This window comes from Peromyscus leucopus, chromosome 13 (assembly GCF_004664715.2).
Source record: "Peromyscus leucopus breed LL Stock chromosome 13, UCI_PerLeu_2.1, whole genome shotgun sequence".
NCBI classification, from domain to species: Eukaryota; Metazoa; Chordata; class Mammalia; order Rodentia; family Cricetidae; genus Peromyscus; species Peromyscus leucopus.
Window position 1 is genome coordinate 63,766,074 of NC_051074.1, and position 21,667 is coordinate 63,787,740.

At 41.7% G+C, this 21,667-nt stretch overlaps 1 protein-coding gene across 7 annotated transcripts in view; it reads right to left on the reverse strand.

Annotated features, from left to right (window-relative positions):
- The window catches only part of Pms1 (PMS1 homolog 1, mismatch repair system component), an 86,976-nt gene that overhangs the window by 26,446 nt on the left and 38,863 nt on the right, over positions 1-21,667 (reverse strand). For 6 of the 7 annotated variants that reach the window (XM_028886861.1, XM_028886870.2, XM_028886878.2 and 3 more), the window contains one exon: positions 4,921-5,037. The exons of the other annotated variant lie outside the window; for it this stretch is intronic. In XM_028886861.1, coding sequence (XP_028742694.1) covers positions 4,921-5,037 — 117 coding nt within the window. The remainder of the gene's footprint in view (positions 1-4,920; positions 5,038-21,667) is intronic. 7 annotated transcript variants of the gene reach the window in all.

Sequence of the window (21,667 nt, forward strand, 5' to 3'; positions counted from 1 at the left end):
TATCCTTCCCAGGACCAAACACAGAGAGAGACCCTTGTCACAAAAGGAGGAGATACATGGACACTCTGTATCCAAGGTTCCCAATGGCCAACACATCATCAGTCCAGTCCAATGAAGGGAAACATGGTGGGGCAAATTTTACAAAGATAAGTCATGGGGAGAAGAATCACGTGAGAGGTGATAGCCAGTAGCAGTTGGGGAATCAAAAATTAGGATTGTTTTTGACCAAGGATGAGAAAACATCCAAAGAGATTCTGATACTGAACAAGTCTTCGAGCACACAAGCCAGAGTGTGGTGTGGGGATGAAGGCTGCTGGAACAGAGACACAACAGGATGACACAAGACAGTGACAGGAGAGAGCTGACTGCTCAGTTACTTACAGACATTCCAGGTAGTAGACATTCTCCAGCACCTGAACTAGAACATTATAAACACATGTATCATACATTCTTCATGCAAAAATAATCATGTGAGGATGAGCAAAATTCCCGTCATCTATCAGAAATTACTTTCTATAAATCTGTGTCCCAAACCAAATCAAAACAAACAGTCAAACAAAACAAAAGTAAGCACAGATCTGGTAATGTCTCAAAACAGAGTGAAAAAAATGACCCACTACAGGACTGACTCATGTGACTCCCAGTCACACATCCAATCACGGCTAATGGAGGTCTATGTAACTGTTTTCCACATTTGAGTGTGGCATCTAAGGACTTTGAAAATACAGATCTGCCTCAGTTGACCTGAAAACAGGCCTTTGACACCAGTTCCTAACAGGCTTCCATGTGATGCCAACACTACCAGTTTGTAGATCATATCAGGATGCCTGGTGTATCTAGAGCATGAGCACACACAGACAACCGAGTCCCAGGAAATTAGAGGGAACTCAGGGCAATTTAGATTTACCCTGAGCAGCCCAACTCAGCCAACATAAGCAGCATAATGCTAGAGACATCTCTTGTCTAAAGAAACTAAATAGTGACAATATATCTAAATCAATCACAGTTTAATGTTGTGCTTGAAATTTAAAAAAGAAAGGGAGGTGACAGGTGGAGCAGATGGAGATGGATGGGTGGATGGATGGATGGGTGGATGATGGCTGGATGATGGATAGATAGACAGACACCCAAGGGGAACCTGACAGCCAACAGCAGCCACAAACACACATTCACAGCTGAATTTCGCTCACACATCAAAAAGACAAAGAGAATCAGAAGCTTGGGACAAAAAGAAGACAGGGAGAGAAAATCAGAGATTTGGAGTAACAAGACATTCTAAGCAAAACAACACTTGTCGCCTATGAAATAAATATTGTCTAAGGAGCCAGTACTTTAAAAGCAAAAACTTATCTTTAGGACAATTCAAGCTTTTGAAATCACAAAAAACAACAAGAAGCTGTAAAACAACACTTAAATAAAATACTCTCGGGAACTGAACTCACCTTTCTAAGTAAAATAACCAGGAGAGTTTGAAGACACAGTGAGATCTACTGGGACACAGAAAGACACTGAGGCAAATAAGAGGAGGGCCTAAGAAACAATTAGCTGAGAGAGGTGGGGGGGGGGCGCTGATAATGGAAAGAAGTATAAACCCCATGGCTAAGAAAGAAATGCGTTTTTAAATTGAAAGCATCCACATTAAGTCCTTGGCACAATAATGAAACATAAAAGATTTTTATAAAACTTACAAATGGGGGAAGAAGTAGGATGATAGTAGAAAAGAGGTGGTAAGGAGAGGTAGCCAACCTTCCTCCACCAGAGGCCACCCCAGCACCCAGATCCCCAGGCTGCCCCCCCCCCATGGACCACCAACATTCCCCAATGCCTGCCCAGCCTACCCCCGTCCCTCCTCTCATCTTCACTATATCCTGGCCCACAACTCCCATGGAAGCCCCCTCCTCCACCAGAGGCCACACCTGCCAGATTCTCAGGTAAGCACCCTGCCTATGGATCACCAACATTCCCCAGAGCATGCCTGGCCTATCCCCAACAGTCACCTTATCATCTTGTCCTGGCCCACACCTATGGCCGAAGCCCTTGCTGCACCAGAGGCCACATTAGCACCCAGAACCCCAGGATCCCTGGATAGACTAGAGGCCATCCAGGTCATCAGAATTCCAGCCCCCAACTATGGTGGAGACTGTCTACTTACCCACAGGCCACTCTGGCCAGAAAAAGAAACAGAAACCAAGGAACAAAACACCCACCCAACAAAGACAAACTTAGAAATCAGCACCTAGATCTATAATCACCCCAAACCCAGATGCCTAGACTCCAGGGTAAGAACATAATAACAGTCAGGGCAATATGGCACCATCAGAGCTCAGCCATCAGCAAGCCCTGACTATTCCAACATAGCTGAAACACAAGAAAATGACCTTAAAACCATCTTTCTAAAGATGATAAAGGTCCTTAAAGAGGAAGTGAATAAATCCCTTAAAGAAATTGAGGAAAACAAAGAAAACTGGAGGAAATGAATAAATGCCTTAAAGAAAACCAAGAAAAAAAAAAACAAACAGTTGAAGAAGGCAAATAAAACTGTTCAAGACCTGAAAATGGAAATAGAAACAAGAAAACACAAACTGAAGGAATTCTGGAGATGGAAAATCTAGGTAAATGAACAGGAACTACAGACATTAGCATCACCAACAGAATACAGAGGATGACAGAGAATCTCAGGCCTTGAAGATGTCATAGCAGAATAGATAAAAAAAAAAAAAGAAAAAAACATAAAATCTTAAAAAATTCCTGACACAAAACATCCAGGAAATCTGGGACACTATGAAAAGACCAAACCTAAGAATAATAGGAATAGAAGAATCCCAGCTCAAAGGCCTAGATAATAATTTTAACAAAGTCATAGAAGAAAATTTTCTAACTTAAAGGAGATACCTATAGAGATACAAGAAACATACAGAACACCAAATAGATTGGACCAGAAAAGGAAGTTCCCTCACCACATAGTTATCAAAACACTAAACAACAGAACAAAGGAAGAATATCAAGAGCTGCAAGGGGAAAAGGCCAAGTAACATGTAAAGGCAGACCTATTAGAATTACACCTGACTCTTCAATGGAGACTGTAAAAGCCAGAAGGTCCTGGACAAATGTGCTGCAGACTCTAAGAGACCATGGATGCCAGCCCAAACCACATAAGCATGGAAGATCCTTCCATCTTCTGATAATATATATAAAGAATTAAAGCAAGCAAGCAGGCTGAATGAGCCATGAAGAGCAGCACTCCTCTGTGGCCTCTGCATAAGCTCCTGCCTCTAGGTCTCTGCCCTACTCGAGGTCCTGTCCTGATTTCCTTTGGTGATGAACTGTGATGTGGAAGCATAAGCTGAATAAATTCTCCAACCCACCCCACCCCAAAAAAAGAAGGGGTAACCAACACTAAAAGGATATGAAAAAGCCTCATAGAAATCAATTGTTCTATAACCTTATTAAAAATATAATCTGAAAAACAACAACAAAAAACAATCCTTTGGAAGGAGATACCCTCCATGGATATGGATGATGTTTTTCCTAGAAGCCATGGGTTATTACACTACAATTGCAGTGCCAGGAATGGGATACCTCCATACTAGTGAGTGGTTGGAGAGGCCCCAGGGACAACAAACAACACAGACCAAGGCCACTGTTCTTGGTCACACTATGATTACAGGACATAGAAATCAAGCTGGAGCTGAGCTACAAGCTTCTTCCCTTGTCCAGCTGTCACGGTGCCAAGCTCCTGTGCAGGTTGGGGTGGGGGTATTGTTAACAGTATTACTAAGCTGTGATGTGGCTAGATATCACAATAACCTCAGAGGCAGGATGCACCCTCTAGTGCCGGCATGACTGGAAATGAGGTAAGTAATCACTTTCTGATTGTCTTTGATCTGTGAACTTGGTTAGGGCTCTTGACTGGGGCCTCAAGAGGGACTACTTTTGTGCTAAAAGGCCACACTGTCAAACTGCAGTCTAAGATTGGTTATACTCCTGGAGTGTGCTGCATCTAGAAAGAAGATGCCTTTTACAGTGGGGTAGTGAATGCAGAAACCCATCAAGATGCCAAGAGTAAGTGATGGCAGTGCCTGACCCTAAAGGAAACCTCCGTATCAACCCCTCCAAGGCTCAGGGACACTGAACAATACTGGGCTTTGTACTGATTTCTTATAGTAATTAGAGTCTAAGTTTAGAATTAATTGGGCCTTATTAATTAATATTTCGACCAAAGATGGAGACAAAGAAGCACATAAGCACACAATAAACCTCCCCTGGGCTGGGAGCAGAGTCCAGCGGCAGAAAGCTTGCCTCCCTGGGTTGGACCTTAAGCACTGAAAAAAGAAAACTACATATGAAATATGTTAAAGCCAGGCCTGGCAGCCCAAGTCTGCAATCCCAGCTACTAAGGGATGGGGTAGGAGGCCTGGAAGTTCAAGGCTACAGAGTGCAAACCTACCCTGGGCAACTAAGCAAGACAAGACTGAAAAATAAAAACGGGGGGGGGGGGGGGGGGGGGGGGGGGGGGGGGGAGAAAGGACTTGGAGTAAAGCTCAGTATAATAGTGACTGTATTGCATGTACAAGGCTCTAGGTTCAATGCCCAGAACAATGTCTCACACACCACAAACACACACACACACACACACACACACACACACACACACACACACACACACACACACACACGGAGCATCACCCACCAGTCCATAGAGCTCTGAGTTTGTATTCAGGATGAGAAAGAAATACAGGAGAAGCAAGATACTCTTTTCTTCATAATGTACAGAGGAGATTATAAATAGAAAATTAATTAAAAAAATCAGGGCTGGGAAGGTTAGCTTTGCATTTTGCTGTTTGTCTTACAACCACCCTAGAAGGAAACTGTAACAACTGCACTGGTTGTGAGAATCCCGAAACGCCGTTCATTGTGTACCTGGGATTCTTCACAGTGGTGCTGAACAGACTGCATGTTGCCCATCACGGCAGTTCCCAGAACCGACATGAGAGCCATCCTGTGATCTGGTACTCTGCTTTTCTGCCAAATAACTGCCTAAGGACAAGAAAACATAGATGTGTTTTGGTATGATTAAGATTTACTAAACTCAAAAACTTAACAGTGTTTCCATATTTAGCATTTATCTTCACTCTTCAGTCTCATTCAGAAGAAACTCACGAGTTATGGTCTGAAAGAGCAAACCCTGGATTTGCATTTTAACCTGTATAAGCAGAAATGTACAACCTGTCCAGCCCCTCCGTCTTGTCCTTACAATTTTATAAAATACTAACTCTTTCTCTAAACTTCAGAATACATACTTGAAAATATATTAACATTAAAATATGACACCCAGTAAGAGTTGCCCCCTCCCCTGAGAACTGACAGCTAGGCTACAGGATTACTGTAAATAGTCAAACAGTGTAAAAATCTTAGAAACAAAATGTACTTCAGAATGACTTCTGCAGTTACTAAATGTACACAGAGAACTTAAAATGAACTGAACCTCACGTAAACAAGCACTGCATAGTGCCTAGACCACTTTATATTGCAGGCAGATCAAGAGACAGTCAGAGACGAGACCGAAGACGGCTGTGTCCAGTTACAGGTGAAAATACCTGAGAAGCTGTCAGGGTAGAAAACATTCGTCCATCCAACAAATATTCACCCTGTCCCTATGCCCTGATGAAATACCTGAGGAGTCTTAGAGCAACCACTCTTAGCATCCCAGGGACAGGAAGAGGGGGAGGGAGCAGGGGTGGTCACAGGGGTGAAGGGAGCAGGGGTGGTCACAGGGGTGAGGGGAGCTGGGGTGGTCACAGAACTGCCGTGTGGCGCCAAGCTGAGGTCATCTTTCATTGTCTCTGTTGTTCAGAAAGCAGAACCAGTATCGGGGGAAAAGTTTTGATGAGCCAGGCTGCTAAGACCACATAAATAAATTTTGCTTCCCAATCCAATCAGAACTTTGACAACTCAATGAACTTGTACACTCTTTGGAATTTTACTGCTGTTTCTGAAAACTGTAAAAAATGGGGTCTATTATATACAGGGCAGGGGAAAAAGAGAGGCATGAATAAGGACAACGAGAGGAAGAGAAAGAGAAAGGGAAACAGAGGAGAGAACAAAAATGTGACCACAGCAGTTCAGTCAGGAGTCCACCAGCCGGGAGCATGTCCTCCCGGCAGCCTGTGCATAAGAACAGGAGGGAAGGAATGCTCTCTCGGTATCTCAAAGAGCAACCACACAGTAAGAAACGACTCAAGAGTGTAAGGGGCCGGGGCCCATTCACAGAATTGTGCTTACACCACCAGACAGCTACAATTAAGCAATAGGCGCTTGCTAGGCACCTCCAATCCATAAACTACTGTGCATTTTCATAATCATTTCGGGTAGCTATTATCTTGAGATGAGTAAACCAAAGCTCAAAGAAACAGAGAGTAAGTCGTGGAACCAATTCTTTTACCACAATTTTTCTGGCTTTAAACCCATTTTTTCATATTCCAATTTTTTTTCTAGCCAAAGATATCAGTAACTTAGGAACCAACTTTAGACTTAATTAAGGACTCCCTCAAAAAATAAAGTGTTTGACTGACAAATGCATCTTTGACAATTTCCACTCATGGCCATGTGATTTGCTATGGAATTTCCAATTTCTGTTTAAATAAATTCATAAAAAAGCGCAGGCAACAAGCACATTGCTAACAGATGGAACAGCGTATGCAAAAGCTTGAAAGTGCAGAGTAGGCTGGAAATGAAGCTAGATGCACAAGAGCAAAATTATGAATGGCCTAGCACAGCATGTGTGAGTTTGCAGTTTCTTAAGTATATACTGGAACAATCTTAATTAAGAACAAAACATGACCACATGGGGACACTTTGCAAGACTGATTTAGTGAGAGCTGAAGTTGGAATGAACACGACTTAGAGAAAAAGAAAACAAACCACTGTTATGGTACTTATCAGCGATTCCCAGCTTTGACAGGGAGCATGAGAAGTGAATGAATTCATTCACAAATGTTCCCGTAGATCTCTGGGAGCTGCAGTTTCCGCTGTACTATCTGTGGTGTGGTTGCCTTCTGTTTGCCATTTAATCATTTACTTATTGGTTTCAAAGGCAATGTCCTTGTAAGCTGTGGAATTAACATTGAAAGAGAACAGAACCAGCCCAGTGGTAAGAGGAAAAAAGACAGCGAGGCGAGCTAAAGGACATGAGAGAGATGTCATGTGATGTCACTCCATGTGCTGAAGGAAAGAAGACCTGTGGAGGCTGAAATGTCAGGAGCACAGTCAGCAAGACAGCACATCATTAGGGCAGATGTGGGCTGTTGGGGGGGTGGGTGGAAAAGATGCACTCAGCTTGTTCAATGTGAGTCCTTGATGTTAGGAGCAGCACTGGATTCCACATATGATCTGCTAAGGCAGTGATTTTCAATCCTTCAGGGGTTGAAAGACCCTTTCACAGGGGTTGCAAGACCATCAGAAAACATATTTATATTACGATTCATAATAGTAGCAAAATTACAGTTATGATGTAACAATGAAAATAATTTTATGGTTGGGGATCACTGTGGGGGAGCCTACCCATTTCTCTGTGGGAGGCACCCTTTCACTTTTTCCCCAGGGTACACTTGAGGAGGAAGGAGTGAGAAATATTTAGATAGAAGGATAGAGGGAAGAGAAACAGATAAAACACAGGAGAGCCTTGGGAGGGCCTGGATCCTTATCCACTGGCCCCTTCTGTCTCTTCTAAAGGGGCTATTTATAGGAATGCCAAGGGGTGGAGCAAAGACCTCCCCCTAGCACAGCCAAGTGCAGACCCTTCCAATCACCTGGTAACCAAGCATGTGGTCAACCCATCCTCTAATGCTGCCCTGCTGGGTAAAGCAAGCTCAGATCTCACTAGGAAACCTCTGTGGGCCTCCTCAGAGCACCACAGGAGGAACTGTATTAAGGGGTGGCAGCATTAGGAAGGTTGAGAACCACTGCACTAAGGAATTACTTGTTGAAGTTTCCTGAGGACAAGGACCCTTGATAGTGACAAGTAGCTTTGTTCGAATTAGTTATCAGCATTGGCTGCCCTACTCTGCACCCGTTGATAATTACAGAATTTGTCTGCTACTGGAGGAAATCTGAAGCATTCTTTGCTTTCTTCAAATAGAACAGTTTTATTGTGATATAGTTTATTACAAAGTGTGCTTATAGATCTGCAGCATTTGCACTACAATTTTAGAAATTTTTACCATTCCAAACAGGAATGTTGTACTCAGTGACTTCCTGTTCATTTCGCTATAACCACTACTCTCTTAATAAAGTTGCTCATGTCTTGAACGTTATACAAATAGAATCACACAGTGTATAGTCTGTTATGAAGACCTTGCACAGCATTCTGAAATCTCATGAATGGTATACAACCCCATCCTTTTCCAGTGGCATGCATCAGATGTATTCTCTCATAAATTTATGGTTATTTGGGTTGTTTCCAGTTTAGACCATTATGAAATGGTGCTGTTGTAAACACTGATGTTTTTATGTGAACATGTTTTCAACTCTCTTGGATAAGTACCTAGGGCATAATTGCTGGGTCATATGGTCCCTTTGTTCTGAGGGCTGATGTCTTAGTTAGGACTTCTATTGCTGTGAAGAGACACCATGACCACAGCAACTCTTATAAAGGAAACCATTTAACTGGGGTTTGCTTACAGGCTCAGAAGTTTTGTCTATTATCTTTACGGCTTGCAGGCAGACATGGTGCTGGGGAAGGAGCCCAGTGTTCTACATCTGGATTTGCAGGCAGCAGAAGACAGAGCCACACTGGGCCTGGCTTGGGCTTCTTCAAGCTCAGTGACACACTTCCTCCAGCAAGGCCACACCTCCCAATAGTGCAGCTCCCTGTGAGCCTGTGGGAGCCATTTTCACTTAAACCACCATGGCGGAATAGCATATAATCTCTATGTGCATTAAGCCTCTAAAAAGACAAAGAATGCTGGCTGCTGCTGTTAGAGGCACTGGTTTTACATTAGCCACAGTGGTGACTGAAGGGACAATAAGCTAAATAACAGAAAGTAGATAAAAAAGATTCTGGACAGTCTGCATCTGTATGGGACTGAAATGCCCACACCAAAAGTTCCTGAAAACAAAGAATCAACACCACACAAGGACTTTAGTCAGAAACTACATCAGCCCTCCAGCCCTGGCATGGGGGACCTGACTTCATTCTGTCTTCTCTCCCTCTCCCTTCTTTCTGGAGATCAAATCCAAGGGATCAAACACATACTGGGCAAGTGCTGAGTCATGTTGTGAGGAAAACATTTCAGTCACTTGTATTTGAAATGTAACCATAAAGCTCGTGAGCGCCGCACTGTTGACCTTGGCTTACAAGAAAGTGCTGCCTCATGGATAAATGCCAAGGTTCCTGTCTCAGTGCTGGATTTAATGAAATCACTACATCATATGACTTTAGGAAATGGGTTCTAGAAATCTGGGAACATCAGAACAAGAAAAGTGATTTTCTTTTTTCTTAATCACAATGTGGACACTGCTGGGAACCTGGGAACATCAAGTGACAGGCAATTTCTGTGTCCCATCCAGGGAGTCAATTTAGGGGCACTGCCCAAACTTAGTATCAGGTGGCCTAGCAACGAACAGTGCAAACATCTGCTGAGAAGCAAAACCTCCATTCCTGCCCAGGCAACATTGTTTTTAATACAGAATCTACTATTAAAGAAATAAACAACTAACTGCAATAAAAACTGACAATCCAGAAAAAATTGAATCTCTACTCTTTTTGTAAAAAAATCTTAGTTCTAGGTCATCCACCCTACTCTCTTACAGAGATAATCTTTTTACTTCCTCAAGTCATCTGTATATCTTTCCCTTAGGCTGAAAGCTTAACATATGCTAAAAATACACACACACAGCTCCATATGTTCTCTATCTAGGTCACACAAAGCTAGAGCATCTGGGTGTGCCAAGTAAGGATCTGATCTGGCCACTATGATGACTGTGCAAAAGCACCCATCAAGAGTGTATTATTACACACACCGCCCAAGGACTGTCCAGTCAGTCAGGTGGATCTGTCCCCACCCATGTGGTGATATACTGTGTATGCTAACAAACTTTGCCTGAAGATTAGAGAACAAATCAAGCCACTAGATTGAACATAGAGGCCACACAGTGGTGGCACACTCCTTTAATCTTAGCACTCTGGAGGCAGACATCCATCTGGATCTCTGTGAGTTCAAAGCCACCCTGGACTACATGAGATTAACTCAGTCTAGGAGAGAAACGGACCCAGGCAGTGGTGGTACACACCTTTAGTCCCAAAACTTGGGGGTCACACGTCTTTAATTCCAGCACTTGAGATTTCACACCTTTGCTTTGGAAACACACACGCCTTTAATTCCAGGAAGTGATGGCTGGGCAGAGAAAGGTATATAAGGCACAGGAGACAGAAACTAGAGGGTTTTTCAGACTGAGCAGTTGGTGAAGTAAGAGGCGGTGGCTGTGGCTTGTTCCTTTGTCTCTCTGGTGTGATATATTGTGTACCCCAATATATTGTAAACCTTAATAAACTTATCTGGGGATCAGAGGACAGAATCAGCCACTAGATGAGACATAGAGGACAGACAGTGATGGCACACACACCCTTAGTCCTATCACTCGGTAGACAAAGATCCCTCTGGAACTCTGTAAATTCAAGGCCACACTGGGAACAGAGCCAGGCTGTGGTGACACACACCTTTAATCCCAGCACTTGAGATCTCATGCCTTTGCTTAGGAAGGACACATGCCTTTAATCCCAGGAAGTAATATGGCAGGGCAGAGAAAGGTATATAAGGAGCGAGGAAATAGGAACTCAACTCTTGAGACTGAGGATTTCGTAGAGGTAAAGACTACAGGCTGGCTTGTTCTACTCTCTGATCTTTCAGCTTTCAACCCAATATCTGGTTTCATTTTTTGTTTGTTTGTTTTTTTAATTAATAAGACCTTTTAAGATTCATGTTACACTCTGATCTTTCAGTATTTACCCTAATATTCTGGCTCCAGGTTATTATTAAAAGACCTATTAGAAATTCATGCTACAATCCCATTTCACTGACACACACTGTCTGAAGAAATAAAATCACAAGAGCATTTATAGAGCAAGCTTCAACAGCAAAGAAAATTAAATCAAGACCAGATAAACAATTTAAATAGACCTATAACCCTTAAGGAACTAGAAGCAGTCATTAAAAGTCTCCCAACCAAAAAAAGTCAAGGGCCAGATTGATTCAGCGCAGAATTCTACCAGAATTTCCAAAAAAAGCTAATACCAGTACTCCTCAAATTGTTCCACACAATAGAAACAGAAGGAATATTGCCAAACTCTTTTTACAGTTCTACAGTTCTACAGTTACCCTGATATCCAAACCATACAAAGATGCAACAAAGAAAGAGAATTACAGACCAATCTCTCTAATGAACATTGATGCAAAAATACTCAATAAAATAATGGCAAACTGAATCCAAGAACACATCAAAAAAAAAAAAAAAAAATCCACCCTGATCAAGTAGGCTTCATCCCAGAGATACAGGGATGGTTCAACATACAAAAATCTGTCAATGTATTACACCATATAAACAAACTGAAAGAAAAAAAAAAAAAACCACATGATCATCTCACTAGATGTTAAAAAGGCCTTTGACAAAATCCAACACCCCTTCATGATAAAGGTCTTGGAGAGATCAGGAATACAAGGAACATACCTAAACATAATAAAGATATTTTACAGCAAGCCAACAGCCAACACCAAATTAAATGGAGAGAAACTCAAAGCGATACCACTAAATTCAGGAACAAGACAAGGCTGTCCGCTCTCCCCATATTTATTCAATATAGTTCTTGAAGTTCTAGCTAGAGCAATAAGACAACAAAAGGAGATCAAAGAGATGCAAATTGGAAAGGAAGAAGTCAAACTTTCACTATTTGCAGATGATATGATAGTCTACATAAGTGACCCCAAAAATTCTACCAGGGAACACCTGATAAACACCTTCAGAAATGTGGTGGGATACAAGATTAAGTTAAAAAAAAAAAAATCAGTAGCCCTCCTATAGCCAAGAAAGAAATCAGAGAAACATCACCCATCCTTTACAATAGCCACAAATAATAAATGGGGTAACTCTAACCAAGCAAGTGAAAGATATTTATGACAAGAACTTTAAGTCTTTGAAGAAAGAAATTGAAGAAGATATCAGAAAATGGAACGATCTTCCATGCTCATGGATAGGTAGAACCAACGTAATAAAAATGGCAATCTTAACAAAAGCAATCTACAGATTGAATGAAATCCCCATGAAAATACCAACACAATCATTCACAGACCTTGAAAGAATAATACTCAACTTCATACAGATAAACATACCCAGGATAATAAAGCAATCCTGTACAATAAAGCAACTTCTGGAGGCATCACCATCTCTGAATTCAAGCTCTACTATAGAGCTATAGTAATAAAAACAGCTTGGTATTGGCATAAAAACGGACATGTGGATCAATGGAATCGAATTGAAGACCCTGGCATTAATCCACACACCTATGAACACTTGATTTTTGACAAAGAAGCCAAAATTGTACAATGGAAAATGGAGTATAAAATATTGGATATTTGAGGAGAAAGGACATGAAATAGTTACCTAGTACTTTCCAGCTTCAAATGTGCTCATAACTATGTGAAATGGACTCTTACTGGAAATGCATTCTATGCTCTCCCTGGACCACTAAGTCTGCAGTTTTAATAAGATCCCTATGCAATTCATAAAGTATAATACCATTTGTCAGACGCATGGGCGCTGATACAGGAGACCAAGAGGGAAAGTGGTAGTGTAACTACCAGGTGACATGAAGATTAGTGATCATGGGCCACTGACATTGCTCAGTGGGTAAAGATGCTTGCCACCAAACCCAAGGACCTGAATTCAATCCCCAGAATTCACACGGTAGAAGGAGAAAATTGATTCTTCTAAGTTGTCCTCTGACCTATACACAGATACACAATAAATAAATGTAAAGAAAGAGATTAGTGATTACAAATCTAAAGTGGTACTAGATAGCATGGATGCTGTACTGGCACGGAGATGATGAGCGCATGTTTTTAAACATATCTGGTTAGTCACACATGTATATTTAAGTAGGAAAGGAGCAGAAGTCAGACAGAGCACAAGGGAAGAATGATAACGGTGCCCCACGTAGCTTACAGAAAATAAGGGTAGCTAAAAAAACAGGAAGAAAAGAGAATGGTCTGAGCCGAGTCTGGGACACATGGCTGGTACTCCAACCCTGAAGAAGTAGAGGCAGGGGAATAGGAAATTGGAGTCCTAGTCTGAATTTCACAGTGAGACTCTGTACTACAAAACCCCAAGAATGTTTTGGAAGTAGCAATGAGACAAAATGATTTAAAGAATATGTGAAATAAACCAGTCACCACTAGAAAGGGCTGGAGGGGATGAAGAGTCCTCAAGGTGAATCAGATTTCAGTGACAGCAAAATGTGACCAGAGACAGGTAAAGGACATAGAGATCCCACCTCATGTTGGCTGTGAAGGAAGGGGAAGTGTGAAGAAAATTGTTTTTCTAATTGTTTAACTCTGTGAAGCTGTTATATTCCACAATATAATATTGAAATGAAATGAAAACAGGATTGTTTTATTATCCTGGGTATGTTTATCTGTATGAAGTTAAGTATTATTCTTTCAATGTCTGTGAATGACTGTGTTGGTATTTTCATGGGGATTTCATTTCATTAATATTCCACAACAGGCTTTAACTAAGGGCATCACTGAAGGCCTCTGGAGAGCTCTCAACTGACATCAGATAGTTTCCTACTCACAGGGATTTTTGTCAAAGATTTTGCCACTCTCCCCTTACCATCTGATGTCTAGTACAGAAATGAATTCTTATTGGGAATAAGGTTTAAATTTATTCTTTAATCAAATGGGCTTTAATCAAACCTGAGTATGACTCCAGAATATTTTTATAACAGTTAAGCTCTGTTGTCTGTTATCTGTTCAGAGCAAGAGAGAACTTCCGCACAGGGGTGATTCTATCTCCATACACCGACCTACAACATACATCTGAGTATCAGTGCCAACGCGGCCAGGGCATGTGCTAAAGACTCAGCTTTTGTGCCTAACTCCAAGCCTGACTCTAAATTACATCTGTATATCCACCTGAAATCGTCCTTTCTTCCTCTCAACTTCCATGGGATGTAAACACCACTCAAGCTCCCATTCCCTTACACCTATGTGAGAGTCCCCACTCTTCCGCAGTGTAACTGCTCCCTTCAGAATGCCACTGCCACACCACTCTCAGGGGTGACACAGGGCTGGGAAGGAGGGGAAACCACAGCGGGGAGAAGGAACACTGCCTTCACAATCCGGAGGCTTCAACTTCAGCTTGTCCTTTTCAGTAGCCAAAATTTAACTCACTGGGTAATTTACTTAAACTCTTGGGTCATCTAATGATAAAACGGAATGGTACAAGATTAAAAACACTATCTGCTCAAAGATTTGGGCCAGAAGAAAAAACTTTCAGTGGTCATTTTGAGTTTAAAGATCTAAGAATCCTCTGAACTCTTACTGTTTTATGACTGGATATATGAAGATTCAGAAGAATTTCTAAGTTCTAAAAGTATTATATTACAATGTTGCAAAACATAAAATGTATCAAGATGTGGATATCTGCTTAGAGCATGGTGGTGCACACCTTTAATCCTAACACTCAGAAGGCAGAGGATGGCTGATCTCTGAGTTCGAGGCTAGCCTGGTCTGCAGATCCAGTTTCAGGACAGTCAACCTTAGGCAGTGAAGGACAGAAAGCTGGTGAAGATGTAATTGAACAAAGGGGCCATGTTCCAGCCCCAGCAAACAACAAAACTTGCCAGCTTTGCCATGTGGTTCTGGCTTTAGAGGCAAGGATGGGAAAAGGCATTATGGAACCCTTCTGAGAACAAGGAAAGCCACTGAGACCAGGCATGTGTTAAGGGTGTCCGTCCCTGAATTTGGTGGCCTAGAGAGGCCATTAGGTGAAGCTGTGAAGTTGAAGCCTGGATTGCCTTGGAGACACCAGAGCCCTGGGATACCTGCCGAGGGGAGATGGCTGTTGTGGAATTTTTTGATCGCACGCCGGAGGTTTGCCAATAAAGTTAAACCATGAATCAGGGAGCAGAGCCAGCGACTAACCGACTGTAATTGGCCACAGAGAAGCACAGGAAGAAAGGGCGGGGACTTGAGTTTGGAGCTTCTTTTTGGTTATGGGATGGGGGAAGAGACACATCTCTTGCAGTGTCTCCAGCCAAAAAGCAAGGTCAGCTGGTTGCTACTCAACCTCTCTGTGCTAGCAAGTTTTCACCCCAATTTTTGACTCTTGAGTCTTATTGACAAATGGAACAATAGACTTAATTTAAACCTACATATTGTGGCTGTGGCAGAGCCGGGGCCACAGGACCAGAGCTCTACCAGGATGTGGCCTAAGTGGCAGGTGCGGCATTGACTGTGGGGCCGTGGGGATGCATACGATAATTAAAATATCAGTAGATTCATATGCAGCTACTAAGTTGACATAAAAACACCAAGCTGCAAACAGGGAGTGGGACCAGCCCAAGTGTTGGGGGATATTATTTCAAGGTGTGTTACTTTTGTTTATGTTGCATTTGTTTAACTCTGTGAAGCTGTGTTACTGTGCCTGTCTAAAACACCCGATGGTCTGATAAAGAGCCGAACAGTCAATAGCATGGCAGGAGAAAGGATAGGTGGGGCTGGCTGGCAGAGAGGATGTATAGAAGGAGAAATCTGGGAAGGAGGTAGAGAAAGGGGAGGACATCAGGAGCCAGCTACCCAGCTACACAGCAAGCCACAAAGTAAGAGTAAGATTACAGAAACAAGAGAACAGAAAAAGCCCAGAGACAAAAGGTAGATGGGATAAGTTAAGGAAAGCTGGCAAGAAACAAGACAAGGTGAGGCCAGGCATTCACAAGTAATAATAAGCCTCTGTGTGTGATTTATTTAGGGGCTGGGTGGTGGGCCCCACCAAAAGAGCAGAAACAACCAACACCTAAGAAAAAGAAGTGTGTTGCAGTCAACAAAGCTGAAAGGAACTGGAGATCTGAAGAACATGGAGACATTAGAGCATCAGACATGGAGATGCAGAGTTTGGAGTTTGCCCAGCTGGTTTTCAGTCTTACTTTGGTTCAATATTTCCTCACTATGCTCCCTTCCCTAAATTTTGGAATGGTAATAAATATGCAATAATAATACAATATATATATATATGTATATATATTATGTTAGAAGTATGTGATTTTTTTTATTTTGATTTTATAGAGATTACAGTTATAAGATTGCATGAATCTCAGAAAAAACCTTGAACTTTGGACTTTAAACATTGTTGAGAATATGATAGACTATGGGGACTTCTGAAGTTGGACTAAATGCAGTTTGCATTATGATATGAGGGTGGAATGTGGTAGCTTGAATGTAATTGGCTCCCATAAGCGTATTCGGGAGTGGCATTATTAGGCGGTATAGCTTTGTTGGAGTAGGTGTGGCTGTAGGATGTGTATTACTATGGGGCAGGTTTGAATTCTCCTATACTCAAGATTTGCCCAGTGTCTCAGTTCACTTCCTGTTGCCTGTGGATTAAAATGTAGAACTCTCAGCTCCTTCTCCAGCACCATGTCTGCCTGCATGCCACCGTGTCCCACCATGATTATAACCTCTGAACTGTAAGCAATCTAATTAAATGTTTTCCTTTATAATAAGAGTTGCTGTGGTCATGGTATTTCTTCACAGCAACAGAAAACTAAGCCCAAAACATTTATGGATATTCATTTTAATATCACATAATTCATTTAATTTACCACCTTGACCTATGTACTTCAAACAGACATTCACCATTTCCCCAGAGACAGCTGCTGCTGAACAGGGAGGTGGAATGCAAATGAAGTATAAACGGCAACTTTAAGACACAGAAAGTGCTATGCAGGAGTTGGGGACACTCAAGTTCACTAGGGAGCAATAGAGGAGTTCAGGGATGATTACCAGCATAGACAAATACCACAAGTCGGAAATCAACTATATATTTAATATGTATGTCTTGCACCTTTGCTATATAAGATTTTATAGAACCTAGGAGAAAAATAAAGAAAATGTGAGAAATATGAAAACTATGTAAGAAGAAGTTATTATTAATCTAATTGCAAACAGCAACAAACCCGTGATAGGTAATCTACCTCCACTTCCCCCAGTTAAAAAAGGAAATAAAAGCAAACACCAAAGCTTCCTGGTTGGCACTAGGATAATATTTTCATAAGACAGGGGCATCTGAGCCTGACTCCTGGATTCTGAGTTGTTGTCTCAGAGAACACTGCTTCCCAACTCTGGCTGAGACTGGGACAAGTGCAGCAGATCACTGTCAGGCACAGTGGAAACAGAGCCAGGGCATTTGGAGCCTGGATGAAAGGCTGAATGGTATAAAGGACAAAATGGAAAAAGATACCACAAACGTAGCAGATACACTTTATAAGGCAAGACTTTTATCATGTGGCGTGCAGGTAAGAACAGAAGAGGAGGAAAGCTGCAACACCTTAAGTCTCATCACTCTCCTGCAGTGGAACAATCTTTGTACACTGCAAATATGTATTGCTCTCCTTGTGAATAAAAAGCTGATTGGCCGATGCATTGGTAGGATTTTCAGGGCAGAGAGAATGCTGGGAAGAAGGGCAGAGTTAGAGGAATTTTAAGCCAGACAGGAAGGAAGCAGGGCCTGCAAGAGAGATAAAAGCCATGAGCCTCAGGGTGTGTAGATGAATAGAAATGGGTTAATTTAAATTGTAAGAGCTAGTTAGTAATAAGCCTGACCGACAGCTGAGCATTTATAGTCAATCACAAGTCCAAGTGGTTATGTGGGTTATTTGGCTGGCAGAACAAGGCTGATACAGTCCTGACAAAAACCTCTGCATACAAATGGCACCTATAGCCACATAGTACCCGAGAAAGCCTAAAAAAGGTTTTATACACACACACACACACACACACACACACACACACACACACACACAGGAGCCAAATGCAGCCAAATGCGGCTTATTAGTCTCTCATGAAGGCTGTGGTACAGAGATACATGTCCTGGCAATTGCCAGCACACCATGGGCTAAGTTGCACGACGGGTTTCCATGGCCCCTCACACCGCCAGGGTACAGAGAGGCCTCTCCCAGCCACTGCCTGTGGGCTTGAGCCAGTATGGCGGGTTTAGGGTTTTGCTCATACAGACAGAAAAGGTTACAGGTGCTCAATAAAGAGAGATCCAAATGGAAAAAAACTCTAAATGGGTCACAGTGTGTTTAGAAATATACAAATGCTTGGGAGAGGAAAGAAAATGGGTATAGACACACACACACACACACACACACACACACACACATATATATATACACATAATTTTAAAATAATAAAGTCCTTAAAAAGGGAGTAAAGAGGTATGAAAGAAAAAAAAAACATGTAAAGATGGGAATTACACAGAGAGTCCGGATAATGTGTTATTGTGTTATCTTTAAATTTTTTGACTGCTAATGATCAAGTGATAACTACTAAGAAACACTGGATTATGGAAGCTACTAAATTAAATCAACCTATATATTTTTAAAATGTCTTGATTTCAAAATGGAAGTCAAAAGGTGTGTTGCTTTGGGGGAGAGGTTGTGCTTTTATTTCCACAGGAAATGAGAGGCTGTGGATTCTTTCCAGGTTAAAGATGATCAGGTTTGATTGAGGATGATAACTGAAAATCCTGACTACAGACATAAAGAAATAAACCTTAAAAAAAAAACCCACAAAATACATAATGCATATTTTACCTGCTTAAATACATACCAAAAAAAAAATCAGCTGACTTGTATACAACACATAGTCGATACATTTAAGATGTTTTCATAATATAAAGTTTTTTATGACAATGAGACATGTGTGTTCCTGGCAGCATCAATTTACTTCAGAGAAGATGATGGGCATCAAAGAACCTTCAAATGGAGTTTGCTCTCTTTGTGGCAAAAGTTAGCCATGGGGCAAGAAACTGCCCTTGCCTCAACTGCTGACAGTATACAGTCTAAATTGGACAAGAAGGAAACTCTCCTTTGTAATGGCTAAAAACGCTTAATCATTTAAATCATTTAAATCAAATTCAGTGTTGCAGTATATGTGGGCTACAAATAAAACCAAATTCAGGGCCTGGGATGTACTCAGTGGGGGAGAACTTGATCCATCTATCTATCTATCTATCCATCTATACATACATATATGTATATATATCACACAATAAACAAATAAAAAAGGAAGAAAGAAAAGAAAAAAAGAAATGAAACCCTGGGTTCTATCACCACAAATGTAAAAACTAAACAGAAATTAAATTCAAAATGAAATTTAAAGATACAAAGATACTTAAAGAAAATATTTGCAAGGTAGGCTGCCACCTGTGGAACCCTTCCAACTCTCCTGGGTCCCTCAGGTGAAACCCCCACCTCATCCCAATCACAGGCCACCCCTGCCAGAAGACCAGGTAAGCTGCTTACCCTATGCCCAGTTAGTTACCCTCCCCAGCACCATATCCCAGCCACCAGCTCAGGAAGACTCACCCTGCTGGACCAGGAGCCATACAGGCCACCGGAATTCCAGGTAGTCTTCCTGACTACAGAACTCCTCCACACTCTTGGTGCCCCACCCCCAACAATATCTCCAAGTCTCTTACCCCTCCTTGTCACCCTGTAACAGCCTCCAACTCTAGCAGAAACTCCCTGGTGGATCAGAGGCACACAGGCTACCCTAACTCCTACTCCCAATTTCTGCGGAGAACCCGTGTTTAAGGAGAGACCATGTCAGTCAAATGAAGTCCACTCCCAAACGTGGGTAAAGACCCCCTGCTGAACCACAGGCCACTCTGGCCAGAAGATCAGAGAGGAAACAGAAACTAAGGAACAAAACACCTATCTACCTATCCAACAAAGACAAACCCAGAAATTGGTACCTAGACCTATAATCACCACAAACCTAGATGCCAAGACTCCAGTGTAAGAACATAATAACTGTCAGGGCAATATGTCACCACCAGAGCCAACTACCCTACCACAGCAGGCCCTGAATATTCCAACACAACTGAAGCACACGAAAAAGACCTTCAAACTCACGTTATGAAGATGGCACAGGTCCTTATTCACTTCTTTAAGGACCTCTGTTGTCCTGGTAAAGTTGGCCTTAAGAAGTGACTAGCTGGGCAATGGTGGCACACACCTTTAATCCCACCACTGGGGAGGCAGAGGCAGGCAGATCTCTGAGTTCAAGGACAGCCTAGTCTACAGAGCAAGCTCTTTTCTGAAGGGAAACAGATCTGGAGGAGAAAGATGGTGGGGGATGGTCAGGAGGAAGAGAAGCTGCAGTTGGGGTGTATTGTATGTGTGAGAAGAATTTTTTAAAAGGAAAAAAAATATTCACAAATCAGCAATAATAAAGTGGAAGTAGCCCTCATTAGAAATCATGAATATAACATATTCTAAAGTAGTGATTTACATATTACTTCTATTCATATGCAATAATCAGGGATTCCAATGTTATCAGACTAAAAAGGCCTTTTTAATTCTGGTAAATAACTAATTTATAAGGAAAACACATGGAGCAGGACTTCACTGGTATTTAGCTCTTATGACTAAAGCTCACAACTGTAGAGCTCACGTCAGAACGGCTCTAGCAATTCTCCAAACAATGTCGACTTTAAATAAACTCGCTGAACCCACTCTGGCCGTCTCATTATTCAATACGCTTTCAAGGAACGTGGTGATGAAAGAAGAAGAATACTTCTCTCTAACATAACCATACTGGCAAGAACATCAACATTATCAGTATTCAGAGAATGTCTTGGCAGCTTAAACCTTCATAAAAAGAGGGAACACCAGCTAATCCAAGTTATCAAAATAGCAAGAGTACTTCTCATATTCTGTGCAATATGATTATTTGCTTCTAATGCAGAAAAAGTAAACACATTAATATCATTATACTCAAATTTTAGACACAGACAAATTTCTCCACAGAAACACGGTGATGACAGTAAGTGTATTTAAAAGAAGAGCCGGCAGCAGAGCAGAGCTCAGTGTGCAGATCTAGGGAACATGTCAGTACCCCGTGGAAGGCTTAACGGTGTGTTTGAACATTTTGTTTTTTGAAGCCTATTATAGTACCATTTTTAAAAAGGAGAGGAGTTGAGTATACTGATGGAAACAGGTTTGAAGGCAGGAAGCTTACTCCACACAGTTGCAGTCCATGATCGTGGTTATAATAGCTGGCAATTTTACTATTCGACTTGGGGTAATTACCTACTACGTTCATGGTGTAACATGCTCAACACACACACATCTGAGCTGCCCCTGAAATGACTGAAGGCCACAGAGGGACCTGAATTTGCTTCAAGCAATTTCTGATGCTGTGTTCCTCCCATTAATAAAATATAGCATATTATAAAAATATTGCTTTCCATTCTCAGAAGAAAATACCTATTCTGATAATTCAACACTGGCCGAGAAAACTGCATAAGCCTGAAAACTCAGAATACATATTCCCCAATTCTAAATGAGTAAGAGCTCTTCATATGATCAAATTCTTCTGTTAAGCTC